Genomic DNA, 17724 nt, shown 5'->3' on the forward strand with positions numbered 1-17724 from the left:
TTCCATCAGCCAAAAAATCACTCTCAAAACATTTATTTTAAATGTCTTAAGAAAATTAAAATTCCTTGTGTCATTGGAGTGAACAAGGAAACCTCTTTCCCCTTCTTTTCACATCTGACAGCTATAGGTTGAGAAAGCACAAGTCTGACATGCAATAAGATTTTTTTTTCCCTTTTATAATTTCCTGGCACTCTCCCCCCTCTTAAATTCTGAGCTAGGACTGGGAAAATGTCATTTCCAGACAACTAGTCTGAATTTTATTGCTATGAATTGTTGCTTCTGGAGAGGCAGAACTTCCATTACATGAAGATGGCCATTTGCAAAGGAAATAGTTGCTGGACTGTGTAATGTGTCAGTACATGTCTAAGTTAAATATACTTAGGGAAAAAAATGACTTGGTAGAATATCTACTTTTCAAAGAAAATCCAAACTAATGAAAGGGCACTTCCCCCCCACCCTCTTCAAGAAATACTTGTGCACTCCATGCCATGCTAACCCCTTTCCCTCTCAGTACATTTGGTCTCCTTTAGTTGAGCTACAGGAGGTACTCTGTTACCCCGACAACCCACTGAGGCAATCACTTGTCAAAGATTAATGACCCTCTGTATCTTTGGGAGGAGGTGTAGGATTGGCCGGTCTCAAGTAAGAAAAACAGCAGCAAGAATGATTTTGGCATTGGTCAAATAGATTGCTCCGAGAGAATCAGTAAGAGTTAGGAGAATTGGACAGCTCAGAGGCTGGTAACAGAACACATCATCTTTCACCTGAGATCACCAGCTTCAAACCCAGCACTAGTCTGCTGTGCCAGAGCGTCGTGGCTGCCTGGTGGGCCGGGACTGTGAAGATAGCAGGTGGCCTTCCTCCCAGACCATCACAAGCAGCTTGGTCATCCTTGTCAGCAGGCTCAGCAGAGAGGGCAGAGGCCAGATCCTGCTCGCATTGACGTCAAGTGAAGCAATTGCCACTGACTACACTAGGAGCACCACTGGGTCCCACGTAGGTATGGAAGCCTAACTGCTCTCTAGAGCTGGTTCCTCCAGGTCAGGGCTGAGCTATACAGAGACTGTAGCTATACAGAGGTGTAGGGGAAGTTCGTGCTGCCGATGTCGTACTTGTTCTATGGTCTAGATACTGCACGAACAAGGGATTTCAGCTTTCGGACTGTGGAGAGCCCCTTCCATGAGCCCCCCCCCCCCACACCTACACCCGAGCAAGGTTTAAATTACCTTCATCACTGGCAGTCCTTGTGTCAGAGTTGAGGCTGTCTGTGGAGCCAGCCACGAAGCTGACGTGGATCCCTCGGAAAGGTGGGCTGAGGCTCTCTGCAGAGCCATTGCTAACCTTCTCCAGCTCAGAGCTACTCTTGTTCATTTTCAAAGCGTGCCTAGAAAGTTAAACAACAAACGGAATCATTGCGTGTCTGGGGAAGACGCATCGCTGCACTGTTCGCAGACAAACATCAGCCCGGTTTGGTCTGATTTCTTGTTCCTGCAGTAAAACCAGGGAGGCAGGGTTGTCCTGTTCATTACTGTAGAAGCCATACTTGGGCACCTACGCATGCACATTTCACATGTATTAGCTGCCCAATATAGAACAGACACACTTCCCCTGCGGTGGGGATCTCTCTTTGGGGAGGATCTCTCCTGCATGAGCACACTGCTGGGGAGGAGGTCAGAGCTGGCCTGCAGGCACAAGGCCCTGGACCCAGTGGGTACACCTGGCTAATATGGGCCCTTGTGCACATTGGAAAAAAAACCATTTTGTTTTTGCCCTGGTGTGACAGAATGCAACCCCTGTGTTCACACCCTACACACTATTGTAATAATCTTTGTGCAAAATTGGTCTTGTGAGGTATCATTTGAAAACCAATAATTCACTGGTCAATAATATGATGAAATGTATGTAGCAACATTCTAGGTAAAGTTATGAATTCCCCCTGAATGGTTGTTGGTAGCACATGTTCAAATCCACGCAGCCCCGGTTAGGCAGAACTGGTCAAGCAGGTCTTAAAAGGAATGTATGTTCACCTCCATTTACATATATGGAATAAACAAGGCCCTTGAGCCAGCAAGGGGGAAACAAGGCAAATCTACATATTAGCAAACAGCAGCATGAAACCTCTTTCACCACCAAACCCCTTGACTCCAATCTCACAGCGGGAATGAACTTTATCTAGGGGTAACCCGCAGGAAAAAGCATTTCCAAGGGTGACTGGACTATACAAGTGAGGGGCAAAACCACCCCAAGTTCTCTCTCCCGATCCATCTCTCCACTTTTCACCTAAGAAAACAAAAGAAACAGCGGTTGGACATTGGGAAGGGATCTTGACCTCAAACTTTGTCAGCAGTGTTACTGGGGATTTGCAAGAATTTCACCTTGAACCAAGTCTAGTTTAAGATTAGAAAGCATCTTCTCTTGATTTCTCTTGTAACCATTTCTGATTGTAATGCCTTATACTTATACTCACTTAAAACCTATCTCCTTGTAGTTAAATAAACTTGTTTTATTCTTTAATTAAAACAAACCTAGTGTCGTGAATTATTTGGGTAATTCCATTTAAGGTAGCAGGCTGTCCTATACTGATCCCGGCAGAGGGGCAAGGGACTCAATATATCTGGATTGTCCAGGAGGGGACTGGAGAGTGCAGAACACACAATTTGGGCAGAAAATCCAGGATTAGGAATGTGTCAGGGTCTCCCAGTAAGTAGGCACCAAAGGCTGCTGGCAGCCAGTGTGTGGTTGGTGACAACACTTCACTGCTCTGGATTGCACCCCGGAATGTCATGGTTTGCACAGCAAAATGGCAAGATTTACAGGCTCAGACCTGAGCCCATGGGTAGCTGCACACACATCAAGGCATAGGGGAGTTTGTTTAAAAAAAAAAAAAAAAAAAGAAATAAAAATGAGTTGCATCAAAACCCACTCACCGCCAGTAAAATCTCTATCCCAGTCCTGGAAGCTGGTGTCAAAAAGCCTTTCAGCGTCAACACTCTGACATGGCAAACCTTTCATTGTCAACACGGAGCTACAGGGAAAGTTTCCCGGCTCTGGACCAAGAAACGCACTGTGCTAGCAGGTCAGTGCAGGGAGTCAACACAGACATGAACCAACTCCGACACACACTGTGTGTGAGAGAGGGATAGCTCAGTGGTTTGAGCATTGGCCTGCTAAACCCAGGGTTGTGAGTTCAATCCTTGAGGGGGCCACTTAGGGATCTGGGGGCAAAAATTGGTCCTGCTAGTGAAAGCAAGGGGCTGGACTTGATGACCTTTCGAGGTCCCTTCCAGTTCTAGGCGATTGGTATATCTCCAGTTATTACCTATTACCTGTGCTCCAGAACACAGAAACCAATACAACAAACAACATCCTCGCTCTGGTCTGCCGCTCCTTTCACCAGCTAAAACCAAGTCTGGGCTCCACAACCACATTGCATCACAGCTGGCTAAGCCCTGGCAGTGTCTCTAAGGTGAGGGTGCCAGTCCACACTCAGAGTTCAAGTACTGGATGGACAGAGCAGATGGCAGGAGTCTGGACCTTAAACCTGGCACTTGCCTTTCACAATGTTTTTGATGTGCAAGTCAAGAAATGATAGTATCTAATGCATTTCATCCAGAGATCTCAAAGCACCTTACAAAGGAGGTGACTATCATTAACCCCATTCTACAAACTGAGACACTGAGCTAAAACACGGTCTGTTGCTGATTCCGTATTTCCATAACTGTGACAGGCTCTTGGGTCTGGCTCTGAAAGCAGCCACAGTACTGATACTACTTAGCAGGAAGTAGAGTCTTCTCACCTATTTTGAGACAAAGGAAATACTGCACAGAAAATGAAAGCATGAAAGAGATGAAGACTTAAAAAAAAGTATTTTAAAGTAAGTTCCATTATTTTCTAGAACAGTTTTACCTAGAAACATAGATGCGTTGTTTACAGCATGCCAAAGTTATAGTTTAGATGAATAATTTCTAGTAAGTCACAAACTATTACCTATTAACTTTTATTTAAGATAAGCAACACCCATGCCTTTTCCACATTTTTTTCCCTGGCAAATAATAACTTCCCTTGAAAGTTGGTCATTTTACAATGGTGCAAACGCATCCGGCTCTGTTACAGTTCATACTTTCTGACTGTATCCAGACACACTGGTGAAGAAGGTTAGATTATTTGTAAGAAATTGTCAAATGAAATTAAAATGTAATTGTTTGATAAAATTCAATAGAATATTTCTTAAAATCAAAATAGGATAACAAGTCATTTACAAAAGGAGAACTGATTTCCATGGTGCCTGCTGTCTGACTAGTTAAAATCCCCTAGTCTACCTTTCCTACTCGGAAAGCTGAATGCTATTAAGAAACCCACAACAAAAAACAGATGTTTTCCTACCACCCTGAAACAGCCTAGTCCCATAGAATTTCTCTTCTGCATTGTATCAATGAGGCACTCTGAGGGAATGCAGGGACTGGTTTTTATATGGTTACTTTTTCTTTAGAAAAACTCTGAGCACAAGAAATGCTGTAAGCTGTCTAATTTTGTCATGCTTTTTAGAGAAGGAGAGGGAGAGAGGGAATGCTTACTATGAACTTCTAGCTTTGCTGACAGGGAAATTAAAGAAAAGGACAGGAAGAAACCATTGTCAGACTTCTCCTTTTGTAGGAGCATGCTTGGCCTAAAAATATTAATGGGAAGTTAAGAGCTGAGTTCACCCTGGGCATAATTCCTCTGAACACAATGGCTATATGTTCAGGATGAATTTGGCACATACAGTTTGTCATGGCACTAGGCTTCCTCTAGACAATTTATGAAACTTCAGGGGTACCTTATAATTCACAATTAATAATTACACTTAAATTTTAAGTTCATTTACAATAAAACATGCAAAAATATCCATATATACAATAAGTGTATTTTTACATTCACTGTAAAATACCCCCTTCCCATACCTAGCAAAACTTAGCTGGGCGTTTCCATCAACAGCATGATACTCAGGCACAACCATGAATCAACCTGTTTGGAAGCCTAAGTGATATTTTGGAAAAGATCCAAAGGCAAAAAATTTTAAAGTGTAAAATTAGACTGAATTTCTCAATTTGTACAGAAGATAAATAAACGTCTTATTGTAACACAATCATGCTTTTAAAAATAAATTTGAAAACAAATCTATTTAAAATCCTTCCTTAGATTTTTTTCAGTCAACAAAACCAAAATAGGCAAAGGTATCTTACCATCCTGGTACAGAATATGAGATTATGAGATCAAACTTTGTTCAGTGGGGTCCAACGTCCTTGCTTATAGCCACATCTATTCCTTCAGCACACGACAGTCACACAACAATGTGTTCTGAGCCACCATTTTGGAACGGAGCGATCCTGTTGCAAAGGCAGATGCATTCGCACAACCCAGCATTGCGGTGAAGTCAGATGTACAGAGAGCTTTCTGTTTCCTCCCAGTACCTCGGTGACTTATGTAAAATGCACTTCCTGAGTAGGCACAAAACTGAAATAGAAATTGCTGCTTCCTACATGGCATGCAACTCTCAGTCTCAGATGTGACTACTAGGGCAGCGAATTATCTGCAATATGGTCTAGATGTCTCTGCTCCACATCCCCCTCTTCTGTAACCTGGGTTTGAAGAACAGCTCACCAGGCCAGCAGGGTCAGAGCGAAATAATGAAGGCTTATACAGACTATTGCAGAAAAACATAGGCCAAATCCCTTCACTCAGACTATTTCCATTGAAGTTTTGCCCAGTTGAACTGGTGTGAACACTCCCTGCTCTTTTAGGATATGTTCACGACACACACACACAACCACAAGGGTGCCTGTTGCAGTTCCCTGGATGCTATTCCCACGGAAGAAAAATGATGTTGACCATAGTTAATATCCACGGAAGGAACAATTACAACCATCCAGTGTGTCTCACCATAGTACAGCCAACAGAACGTCACTCAGGGCTACATCAGATTTACAAAGTGATTTAGGTGCATAACTGATACTTTCAGCACCTAAATCCAAAGCTTAGATCCTCAAAATCCCAGCTCAGCTGCTGCCTAATCCTGTAGGTGCTTAAGTTTCTGCCAATAAAGTCCCTGCGGTACCCAAAAAATCTGCCTCTGGGCATGTGCACAACTGTCTTGGTCCTGATGCCCATGCACCTATCTCACCCCAAGCCCCAGTGGGATCCTCAAACGAGGTGTCCCCCACATCTATCTTACCAGTGGGGCTGCTCCGGCAGGAGCGTTCTGAGGCCACCCAGCAGTTCAGGCCTCGTACAAAATGGAGGAGTCTCCCCCTCGTCCCTTGTTTATAACTTTTAGCCCCTGGGTTGAGCAATTTCCCCTTCTGCCACATCTCCCACCTCTCAGGAGTGTCCTAACCCGGATGAGGCATTCCAGGGCAGGTGTCTTTCAATCTCTCTCCTTGAAATCGTTCCACTGCGTATAAATAACAATTCACCGAGCCAGTGGAAGGGAGAGCATGGCTGTCACCCTTGATTGTGGCACTCGCCGGGGAGGTGAGGGACCCACGTTCAAGTACCCGTTCCAAAGGCTATTTCTTTATACATAGAAGAACAGTTTCGACGGGATAGATGAAGAGAGCCATAACCCCGTGTCAGGGCACTCTCCTGAGAGCTGGGCAATGAGGGATCAGAACCATGCCCCACATCAGGCAGAGGTGGGAATTGTACCCCTGTCTCATCTGACTGAGTGCTCCAACCATGGGGCTACAGGGTATACGGGCGCCGTCTCTTCATATTTTAATTTTTATTGCAAGAAAGGGCTTAAGTGTGGTGCCTAATATCAGGACTAAGGGTTTCATTGCTGTGAATCCCAGGCAGAGACGTGTGCCTGCCTCTGACCTAGACTTAGGGCCACACCCCTCTCCTTGGCATCTCCCATTGCTTGGTTTAGGCAGCTCCCCAGTTGGCTTGCTGGCTTTTGGGGATCCCATTATCAGGTGCCAAATGAGTTCTAGTGAGGGGTGGTAGGTGACAATTAGGGGCATGTGATCAGATGAGGTTTTATTTCTGTATTGAAGCAGGTTCTTTCGGAGCATTTGACAGGCCCATTCCATGATGCGATTTACTTCCCCGATGGAATGTCCTTGTTTGTTAAAAGCGGTTTTGAGTGTGTTAAGGTGTGTATCCCAGACTCGCTCCTTGGAGCATGTTCTGTGGTATCTGAGTGCCTGGCTGTAGGTAACAGATTTCTTGGTGTGTTTGGGATGGTTACTGGATCTGTGAAGGTAGGTGTGGTGATCCATGGGTTTCTTGTGTATAGTGTCTGTAGGATTCCATTGCTGAAGCTGATCGTGGTGTCTAGGAAGTTGATGCCAGAGTGGGAATGCTCCACAGAGAGTTTAATGGATGGTTGGTGTTTGCTGAAGCTGTAGTGGAAATCTATGAGGGAGTTTAAGTCATCTGTCCAGAGGATGAAAATATCATCAGTTTCGTGGTGCGTCTGTCCAGACATTCTTCTTCCAGGCAGCCCATGAAGAGGTTGGTATACTGGGGAGCCGTCCCACCACCCACAGCTGTTCCCATGGTTTGCACAAAGTGGTTGTTGAATGTAAAATTGTTGTGGGTGAAGATGAAATGGATGAATCTGGCAATGTGTTTGGGGTGGATCTCAGAGGGTTGTCCATTGTCCTGTAAATATTAGAGTCAGGCAGCTATGCCATCACTGTGAGGGCTGTTGGTGTATAGAAAAGTGACATCCATGATGGCAACGACGGTGTTCTGAGGGAGGCAGTTAATGTTGTGGAGGAAGTCAGTTATGCCCTGGAGGAATCTGGCCCTTTGGTAAGTGGTTTGAGAGTGGTTTCTCTGAGTCCCAATACTCCTTCTGTAAGAGTGCCACAGCCAGATACAATGGGTCTGCTTGGGTTCCTTACTTGGTGTATCCTGGGAAGCACATGTGGATGTTGTGGCTCCAATGGTGGGTAAGGTGAGCTGCTTAAGTCCAACCCCCTGGTCTGAGCTTGGGGGCTCACCTAAGCTGCCATGTCCACACTGCTATTTTTAGCACACTAGCTCAAGCTGAGTTAGCACAAGTCTGTCTACCGGCGCTGGGAATCACACTTCCCAGCTGCAGCATAGGCATTCCCTACAGGTTTTGCACTGGTTTATTTAATCTGGTTTCAGAATCCAGCTTTACTGAAACAGGTGCAGCTCTGAATATAGAGAAGGTTTCAGTAAGTGGCCTGCAATGTTAACATGATAGGAGGACACATTGCATTATACTAAGAGACAAATCCTTTTTGGTCTCTGTTTCTTCAACTTGTGGACATTTACTTTACCCCAAAGGGGATTTTGCAGGACGTTTTTCTTAAATAGCTGCTTTAAAGATTGGACCTAGAGCGATCAAGACAATATTGATAAATAATACAGTAAGAAGTGGAAAGAAAGAAGAAAACAAAATCTCAGGACAAAACTGGTAGATATTTGTGCAAGGCATTCTCTTGAAAGAGGGGGGAAAATGAGCTGTGCACAACAAAAGGGAAGAAGCAACCCGAATAAATTAGCCAGCACTATTACTCCAGTACAGACCAGCACAGCGGTGGTGCAATTATTACATGAAAGGGAGCATTGTGCTGGGGAATGTTTATCCACCTTGAAACATTCATACTTATTAACCTCCACTCCTTTAGCTGCTGCAGCTGCTGCTTTCTGTTTCGGTCAAGGTGTGCAACCCACTAAAAATCCATCAATCCACAAAAGATAAGGCAAAGAATTTTGCAATCTATTTTCTTCTAATATTGCAGTTTCACACATGTAGCCCAGAATTCAGGCACGGTGCAAATGTCAAGAGACACGAGCACACTCGAATACAGGGCTGTCTGCAGTTCTGGGGTAAGCAGCTGGGGGCTGCTCCCCAGAGCAGGTACACAGACATGCCTTAGCTCTACACGAGCTAGCATGCTAAAAATCACGCTGTGGCATGGGTGATAGCTCAGGCTACCACCTGAATACATACCAACAGGGTTGGGTGAGCGTGTGTCAGACAGCTAGACCAAGTCGTCCCCTGTGCTGCCAAAGCAACACTGCTATTTTAAGCCCATTAGCTCAACCTGAGCTATTGCATCTTGGTTTACCCGCCCCCTGCTGCTGTGTAGACACACTCTTGGAGACAAAAGGAGCTGATCACAACTCTCGGGAATGGGACATGCAAGTTTTAAAGTATTTATACTTTAGTCCTAGATTCTCTCCTTCTGCATAAATAGACACACACAGCAAAAAAAGGTACAACAACTTGCACTGCACTTTCCTTCTGTTTGGAAGGGATTTCTTGTAGTGTGGAAGAAGATAAGAGGCGCACCAAGTGTATGGAGCATGAAGATCTAAGACACTTGCAAAACCTAGAAATATTGCAAAAATTAAATCCGTCTGCCTTCCAAAGGATGCAAAAACCACCACTCCCCAATGAGGCCAAAAATTAGCAATTTCAAGCCACGCTACTTTCTAAGTGGTAAAAAGAAAAAAAAAAAAGGATGGGAAACTTGAAGAAAAAGAAAGAAGGGCATAGCCTTCATTTCCAAAGAAGTCATCTTTCCCAAATGACCTGTCTGATAAATCACAGATTTAAAAAATAATCCTCTGGCAGAAACACGCACAAGAAATCTCAAACTGAAATCAAAAGAGAAATCCAAAGAGTGGTTTAAACAGAAACCTAATTGCTACCTCCACTCTGGAAAGGCAGTTAGCTCTCCATAACGGAGTGCAGTGCTCCCTTCTGGTTTGTTCTGCTGCTGTTCCTTTCTTCTGACAGACTGTACTGCGATACTGGGGCTCAGTTTTTAAAAGAGTCATGGCTTTAGGTGCTGTACATAAGAAATAATTGTCCGCCATCCCCGACAGGCTATTTTTTAGTGCTGTCTGCAGCATTCTGCTGTAATGCAGAACTGAACTGCAAAGGCCCATCTGTAAAAGCAGCAAAGAATCCGGTGGCACCTTATAGACTAACAGACGTTTTGGAGCATGAGCTTTCGTGGGTGAATACTGCATCTGACGAAGTGGGTATTCACCCACGAAAGCTCATGCTCCAAAACGTCTGTTAGTCTATAAGGTGCCACAGGATTCTTTGCTGCTTTTACAGATCCAGACTAACACGGCTACCCCTCTGACACCAAAGGCCCTCCTTTTCAGCATAATACAAAGCCTCCAAGCTGGGAAGGGGCTGGATGGTTACATTGTATAGTGCTATTGATTCATAGGCTTTAATATAACTGCTTGACAGTTCAGAACCATAAGACCTATACATATGTAATCTACGAAGCGAGGGAATGATTTTATTTTTTCATTTGCAGACAACTGAATTCAAGTTAGATGCAGACACTGTTACCGGTGAATACACTTTTTATGACTGCTTCTTCATCCAAGGGCTTGTCTACACCACATAGCTTTTAGCCACAGTGCTGTGTTGACATAGCCTTGTCGCTAGAAGTCAGCTTGTGCAAGCGCTCTTTGTCGGCACTTTTGCCAACAAAATACTTCCACCCCCCGTGAGCGGCATTCAGTTTGTCGGCAGGAAAGCACAAAGCCGTGTACACACTGCCACTTGCTGCGGCAAAACTTTTGTCTTTCGGGGGAGGAGGGCTTTTTTAAGCACCCGTGAAAGACAAACATTTCGTCGACAACTTGGCAGTGTAGACAAAGCCTCAGAGTCAATATAAGATGCAACAATATTTTAGGAAACATCTCCAATTTGACTATTACAAAATAAAACTCATGCACAAACCTGACAACAATATTAAAACTGGGTTAAACTGGCAAGAAAATGCCATAAAATTCAGAGGTCTCACTGGTTATGTAAACTTAACATACCCTATTGTATCTAGGAATGGCAATAATGGAGCTATACCGTTAAAACGTATGGCCAGCATTCAAATTCAAACAAGCTGTCTCATATCTGGGGTTTGATTTCAAAGGAACACCCGACTTTAACATTTCACTTTTTACTGAGTTCTATTATTAATTATACCTTAGGCACTTCTGATGCTTAGTCCATGGCACAAACAACAATGATCCTACCTACAAGTGCATACAGGGACCAATCACGTTCAGCATGTTCCAGAAACCTGGTCAAATCATTATAAATCTTGCTGGCTTGGAGCAGCTATAATGATTTTTGGGCCGTGTTTGTGGAGGGGGATAGAGTGCACACTTGTGCGGGCACCATCTTTGCAGATGGGTCCTGCTGTCCTCCCATTCACTTTCCAGGAATCGTATGTTATGGGGTGCCCCTGGTTTCCAGCACGGTGGAAAAGCATGAGGTTATCGTTGTCCTGGGGCAGCTGGGACAATGGTATGTGAACAAACTCCCTCCACTTGCACAGGAATGGACATTTGAAAACAGGCTTTAAAACAGAGAATTACAAGTCTGCAGAAACCCCCTTCTGACACGGTGCTGAACACAGCTTGTGCTTGACTACATTCGTAGCATTAGTACTTTGAGCCGCAACTCAGCAGTACCCAGCGCTCAGCCTAGTTGTCAGCAATGCATGGTCTCTTTAGTATAAATCATGGGGGAAGTGAAATTTGTATTCTCATCAGACGCATCATTCTCGTGTTAACACCACGCTATTGCACTGCTCTGGAAGCCACGGACGTGCCCCGTTACCCAGCTCCTACAGAGGGCACGGGAAGTAGAGTAGCTATTCAAACTAGGGGCTGGTCTACACTACGGGGGAGAGGGGGGATCGATCTAAGATACGCAACTTCAGCTACGTGAATAGCGTAGCTGAAGTCGAAGTATCTTAGATCGAGTTACCTACCGTCCTCATGGCACGGAATCGACGTCCATGGCTCCCCATGTCGACTCTGCTACCGCCATTCACATTGGTGGAGTTCCAGAGTCGACAGGAGCACGTTCGGGGAACGATATATCGATCCCCGAGAAATCGATTGCTACCCACTGATACGGTCGGTAGTGAAGACGTACCCTAGGTCTGAGATACAAAAACAGGGTGGCCCCATGTATCCCTTCTTTGCTGACTCCTAGTAGCCCAAGCCAATAAAGGATGCATCTTTGTCCAGCATGCCAAGCAATAATCAGGTGAAGAATCACACACAGAGATACCAACATATGATTTTCTATCGCACACAAAACGTTGTGGGATGCTGAGCCTGAGAAGCGAGCTCTGTCCTGTGTCTGAGTTGTGCTTTCCTTTCTTGCACATGCCTGGCCACCATAGACACGAACGGAAGTAAAGTCAGACAATCGCTATTTCAATATGAGACTATTTTTAAAAGTAAGTATGTTTCCTGTTTCCATTTATTCTGATCTACGTTTGACACTACCCCAGCCCCCACCAACAATCATCATTTTCCTTTAAACAAAAACCAAGATACTACTTGGATTTCTCCCCCATCCAATTCTCTACCCGCAAACACACCATATAAACTGGTTTGCACTCTAACTCGACCCACAAACACGGACACAGGGGCCGACTCTGCCAAGAGCTTATTTTTATGGGACTAAAATTCTCCAGTGTCCCAAATCCCCATCAAGTGACTGAGGGTTAATGGTCACCTTTATGATCAGTACATATGGATTCTTCTTTGTATTTTTGTAGGGTCTCCATCTATCTAGTGACACAACATCCACAGAGACTACTGCAAGTCAGCTATTTCACTGTCCTAGAACAACACGGATTCCCCTTTGTCCCTTCACGTTAGCAAGTGTCCTGGCAAAGAGAATCTGACGATACATCCACAGTGTCAGAAGCGTTCCTGGTTTTGTCTTAACCACATGCTGAAATGCACGTTTAACTGCCTGATTCTGCATCTGTGATGCTTTGTGGCAAATCTTCCAGTGACTTCAGCAGAGCAGGGCGAAGTCCTAAATGCTTTGCTGAGCTCGCCTCTGAAGCCACCTTGCCCCCTGAAACACTTTCCAGTGCATGAGATGTGCTTCCAGGTCGGCATCAGCGTGTTCCGTAGATGTATTTTGTTCTCTGCTTTCCTCACTATTACACATTTCCAGTACTTTAGTTAAGGCTGTCCTACAGACAACTGTAAAGTGGGCTATATATCTTAAGGCTGCTTTAATGACCCTGGTTACTGTTCATGCATTTACAGTGTCCTAGCAATATGAAGTTAAAAATAAGGTCGAGTTCTATCATTGGTCCTTCTGACTTGAATAGACTTTGTATTTCTAAAAAAATTAAACAAAAAGGAAATGATAAAGAAAAGTGATTGCAGCCAGAATAATTATTTCAGCCACTTGATGCACTCACACAAACCCAAATGGCAGAAGCTGGCCCTGTGGGGGGTTTTAAATAGATTATAAAATACTGAATGCTAGCATTAGACACTCATGTAAAATCGTATATCAATTCATAAAAACCAGATCTAGTGTGATCATCCATTTGGCAAACATTTCCAGTTAGAAACAAATCTGATCGCTCTGCATTTTAAGCTTTTTCCTGGTGATTCTGTTTCTACCATCATCACTTTGTACCTCTCTCTCCTTTTTTCGTGGTAAGACACTAAAGCCTCTGTCAAAAGCTACAATCCTCAAACAGGCAGCCTTTGTGTGACCTGATCTCATTTATCTGGTCTGTTTTACAGCACAGATTAACAGCAGCATTTGTCGAGCCATGCTCGTCTATTACATACACCGTTCGCTTTCAAAATAGGAGTCATGTATTTATTAGAATATATTATGAAGATGTATTAATTATGTTGGAAACAATTAGAGAACTAATGCCAAAAACAACCTTAACCTAGAGATTTGTTAATGGCTTATAAAAAAAAGATTAAAGAGTCAAACGTTTTAAGGCCAGAAGGGATCATGATGATCATCTGGTCTGACCCTGGTGCATAACACAGGCCAGAGAATTTCACCCAGGGATTCCTGTCTCAGTCCCCATAAGATGAATGAAACAGCGCCTATCTTTTAGAACGAGCCGTCCAATGATGATTTAAAGACTCCAAGCGATGGAGAATCCAGCACATTGCTTTGTAAACTGTTAGAATGGCTAATTAATGTGAAACAGACTAAAAATCCCTTCCCTTTCAATCTCTTTTCTTGTGATGTCATAATTCAACTAGTTCTTCGGTTTTCCACAGAGTTCCAGGAGAGACAAGAGCTAACAGTCTAGTTTTAAAACAAGCAGTACTGCTCCGCCGTAAACATACACGAGAGGTCCAGGAGGGGGGGAGGGATAGCTCAGTGGTTTGAGCATTGGCCTGCTAAAACACCGGGATGTGAGTTCAATCCTTGAAGGGACCATTTAGGGAACTGGGGTAAAAATCTGCCTGGGGATTGGTCCTGCTTTCAGCAGGGAGTTGGACTAGATATCTCCTGAGGTCCCTTCCAACCCTGATATTCTATGACTTTTTGTATATATCCAAAAAACACAAAGAAGGGGCACAACCCCATTATCTAAAACCTTCTGTAAATGTGCTTGCAGCTGCCTTGGAGATAACTCTCATTCCAGACCAGAGCCTCATTTGCACTTTGAAACTACTGCAAAGGCGGCTTTTGTTGGTTTGTTTTTTAAACTGTTATAGCTGAAGCTGAACAACAGTAACACATTACATGTTTGGTCTTTGTTTCTCAGCTTGGAAATTAGTATGAAAATATATTCTAGATTGCTTTAAAATAAAGTAATTAAGTGTCATTAGAAAAGCCAATCAAATAGGTTTCCTTTTCCTGCACAAAACCACGTGTGCAGTAAAGCACAAGACGTAAAAGGAAAAACGAATAAATTCAACTCTGGGAAGAGTGCGTGGGGCTTAACTTCAATATACAATGTCTCACTGTAACCCTCTTTTCCTGCACTGTCGCATTGTCAGGGCCCATGGTTTATACTTGTCAAGTCTCAAGATGACTACTGCTTGAAGGCACCACAGAAGTTAATGAGAAATTCCTTGTACCTTGAAAAGTCAGATATCGTCAAAGGACCATTCTTGCTTTTTATGCCTTCATATTTATCTCTCATCCCTCCCCATTACTTTCCCTACACTTTGACAGATGTGCAAAGCTCCTTTCACCAAGGTACAGTTTAATGCAACTATTTTCAAGCACTCCCCAAAGAAAAGCCGTGTCCCCATTTGGTTCTATGACGTACTCTGTCTTCCGTTAGCCTAACTACTGAGTGTGACAGCTCACTAGTTTCCCATGCCAACTTCTGTTTGGTTTCCAGTGTGTAGCAAAGATCTGTTTACTATTATAACTAGACATTTAAATGAGCAAGAAATATTAAGGCCCAGATTCTCCCCTACACTGAGTCTGCCTTACACAGCTCTGCTAGCACAAAATGGCCCAAAACCATTTTAGTACGCCATGGGAGGATCAATCCAATGTGGAAGGACCCTTTAGTGCCACAGAGCTGGCACAATGGCTCCTATGCCACCCTTCCTCCCTCAGGCTGGCGTAGGGGGCATGGCTGGTGGACAGCGGGCATGCTTGGTGCCTCCCTGCACACAGGCGATGCCTGGCTGCTATAATGCCCCTGACAGCTAGCATAACTGAGAGCAGCCTTAAGATAGTTCCAAAGTATGCTAGCCTAGGGCCAGATCTGCACACAGACTGCCCAGGATGAGGAGAGCACAAAGTTGGCTTAAAGTAACTTTTGCACACACCTCTCCCCTCCCAGGTTGCACTGAGTGTTCCTCAGCCACAGGTAAGAATCGAGCCTCACACCTCCATGCAAGTCTCAATGTCACGGAAGCCAAAGAAACGGATTTTCCCATCTTCCGTGACTAAGTTTCGACTGTGTTCTGACCATTTCAATCAATAATATTTATTAAGGTTTCATATATTAAGCATATAAATAGTTTGTATAACTACTGCTTGCAGTATTTGTCACAGATCAAGACGAGTAATAAAATACCTCTACCTCGATATAACACTGTCCTCGGGAGCCAAAATATCTTACCGCATTATAGGTGAAACCTCGTTACATTGAACTTGCTTTGATCCACTGGAGTGCGCAGCCCTCCCCGCCCCCAGAGCACTGCTTTACTGCGTTATGTCTGAATTTGTGTTATATTGGGTCGTGTTATATGAGGATAGAGGTGTATATACACCCACCCTGTACATACATCAATGCACACATACAAATACGTACCGTGCATACACACAAAGAAGAGTACAGCATTTTGTGCATGAAACATGCTCAAAGAAGCAGAGGTTAAAAGGAAAACACGGGCACTCAAAAGTACCCCAATCTTTGTGAATTTATGCAACTGGTGCTGCTGTCCCCTGAGTGGGTAGTTTCTTGTGGTGGCTGCAGGAGGTTTGACAGCTGGGCAAGTCTGTGCTCTTTGGGTGATAAGCAGGTAGGTTTGGCAGCTTGGATCAAGGTATTTGCTAGTGAGACGGATTACCCAATGCCTACTGGCATCCAGGTACAAGTGGATACAGGGCCGGCTCCAGGTACCAGCTAAAGAAGCAGGTGCTTGGGGCGGCCAATACCAAGGGGCGGCCCTCCGGCCACTATTGTTGCGGCAGGTTTGGGTCTTCGGCGGTAAGTCCCTCACTCCCTCTTAGAGCGAAGGACCAGCCGCTGAATTGCCGCTGAAGAGTGGAGCGGCGTGATCATGCTGCCACGGCGCTTTTTTTTTTATTGCGCCGCTTGGGGTGGCAGAAAGCCTGGAGCCGGCCCCGAGTGGATAGAACCAAGGACTGATTGAATGTTTGTCTAGGACCCGAGACACAGGAGTCATGCAATAAGGATGTCAGAATCGCAATATTTTTAAGTACTTTCTGGCCCTCAAAGATGTGAAGAAAAGCTTTAAAGGTGACTTACGAGTAACAACTGCAGTAACCTCTGCCTGAGTGTGCAGAGAGCCTGAGACAATACCTCTATGAGCAGGGAGCGGTCTCCTGCCTCCAGAGGGCTGTTAACTCCAACCCCCGCCCAGCAGGAGGGGAAGAACGCAGCAGGCTTGACCACCCCATCCAAGCAGATGCCCCAGTAGTTGGGATGTTAGAACTGAGGGGCCCTCCTGCCACCACAGCTGCCATCCCTGCTGCTCACAGGAGGAAGAGGACCACCCTGGACGCTGCTTCTGCCTGGGAAAAGGGACTCCATGCTTCTGCCTCTCTGGGCGTGGGAGGGAGCACCTTGCCACTCCAAATGGTCAGTGGGGCCACAATGGAGGGGCAGGGCCGGGAGTGCTGATGGTTTCGAGGGACGCAGATTGCTTTCATCCGGCCCTGCTAGGGACTTCTGTTTCTCTCTCCTAGAAGCCATTTCCTGTATGAATTCCAGCATGCTCAAGTGAGACTCAAGGAAGTCCTAAACTGTCCTTTCCCAATAACAACCAGCCACCACAACCGTCTCTGCTTCTTAGGTCTGAACAAGACCAAATCTCAATCACAAACCACAGTTCAATGCAAGATACAGAGCGGGAACAGCCCTGAAAGGAAATTCATGGGCTCACAGCTAAAAATGTCTCAGCTGAGATCTTTAAATGTTCAAAACGAAGCATGAAAGTTCATTCTCTCCGTAGCCCCTTTCTTGCCTGTGCCTGCAACTTGGAGGTGCCCCAGTTCAGCAGTCAGAGCGTTTGAAGTTGGCTTTGCTTGAGGGCCACGTAAGGTAGGTCTGTTCAGAAAAGCTGCCATGCCAGGAACACCCTCTTGTCCCTCAGCCTGGGATGAGTTTTAAAGCTTTTTGTTCTTTGCATCATCCCCCTACCATAAATGACAAATGTCATTTGTTCACTGTTAAACCATTTCAGAAAGCTCATTTCTTCTCTTAGTTACGCTGTAAG

At 44.7% G+C, this 17724-nt stretch overlaps 1 protein-coding gene across 2 annotated transcripts in view; it reads right to left on the bottom strand.

The window, feature by feature from the left end:
• PRAG1 (PEAK1 related, kinase-activating pseudokinase 1) overlaps positions 1 to 17724 on the bottom strand; it is a 45533-nt gene that overhangs the window by 16355 nt on the left and 11454 nt on the right. For both annotated transcript variants that reach the window (XM_050944978.1, XM_050944979.1), the window contains exon 4: positions 1227 to 1384. In XM_050944978.1, the coding sequence (XP_050800935.1) occupies positions 1227 to 1384 (158 nt within the window). The remainder of the gene's footprint in view (positions 1 to 1226; positions 1385 to 17724) is intronic.

Source organism: Gopherus flavomarginatus, chromosome 3 (genome assembly GCF_025201925.1).
Source record: "Gopherus flavomarginatus isolate rGopFla2 chromosome 3, rGopFla2.mat.asm, whole genome shotgun sequence".
NCBI lineage: Eukaryota > Metazoa > Chordata > Testudines > Testudinidae > Gopherus > Gopherus flavomarginatus.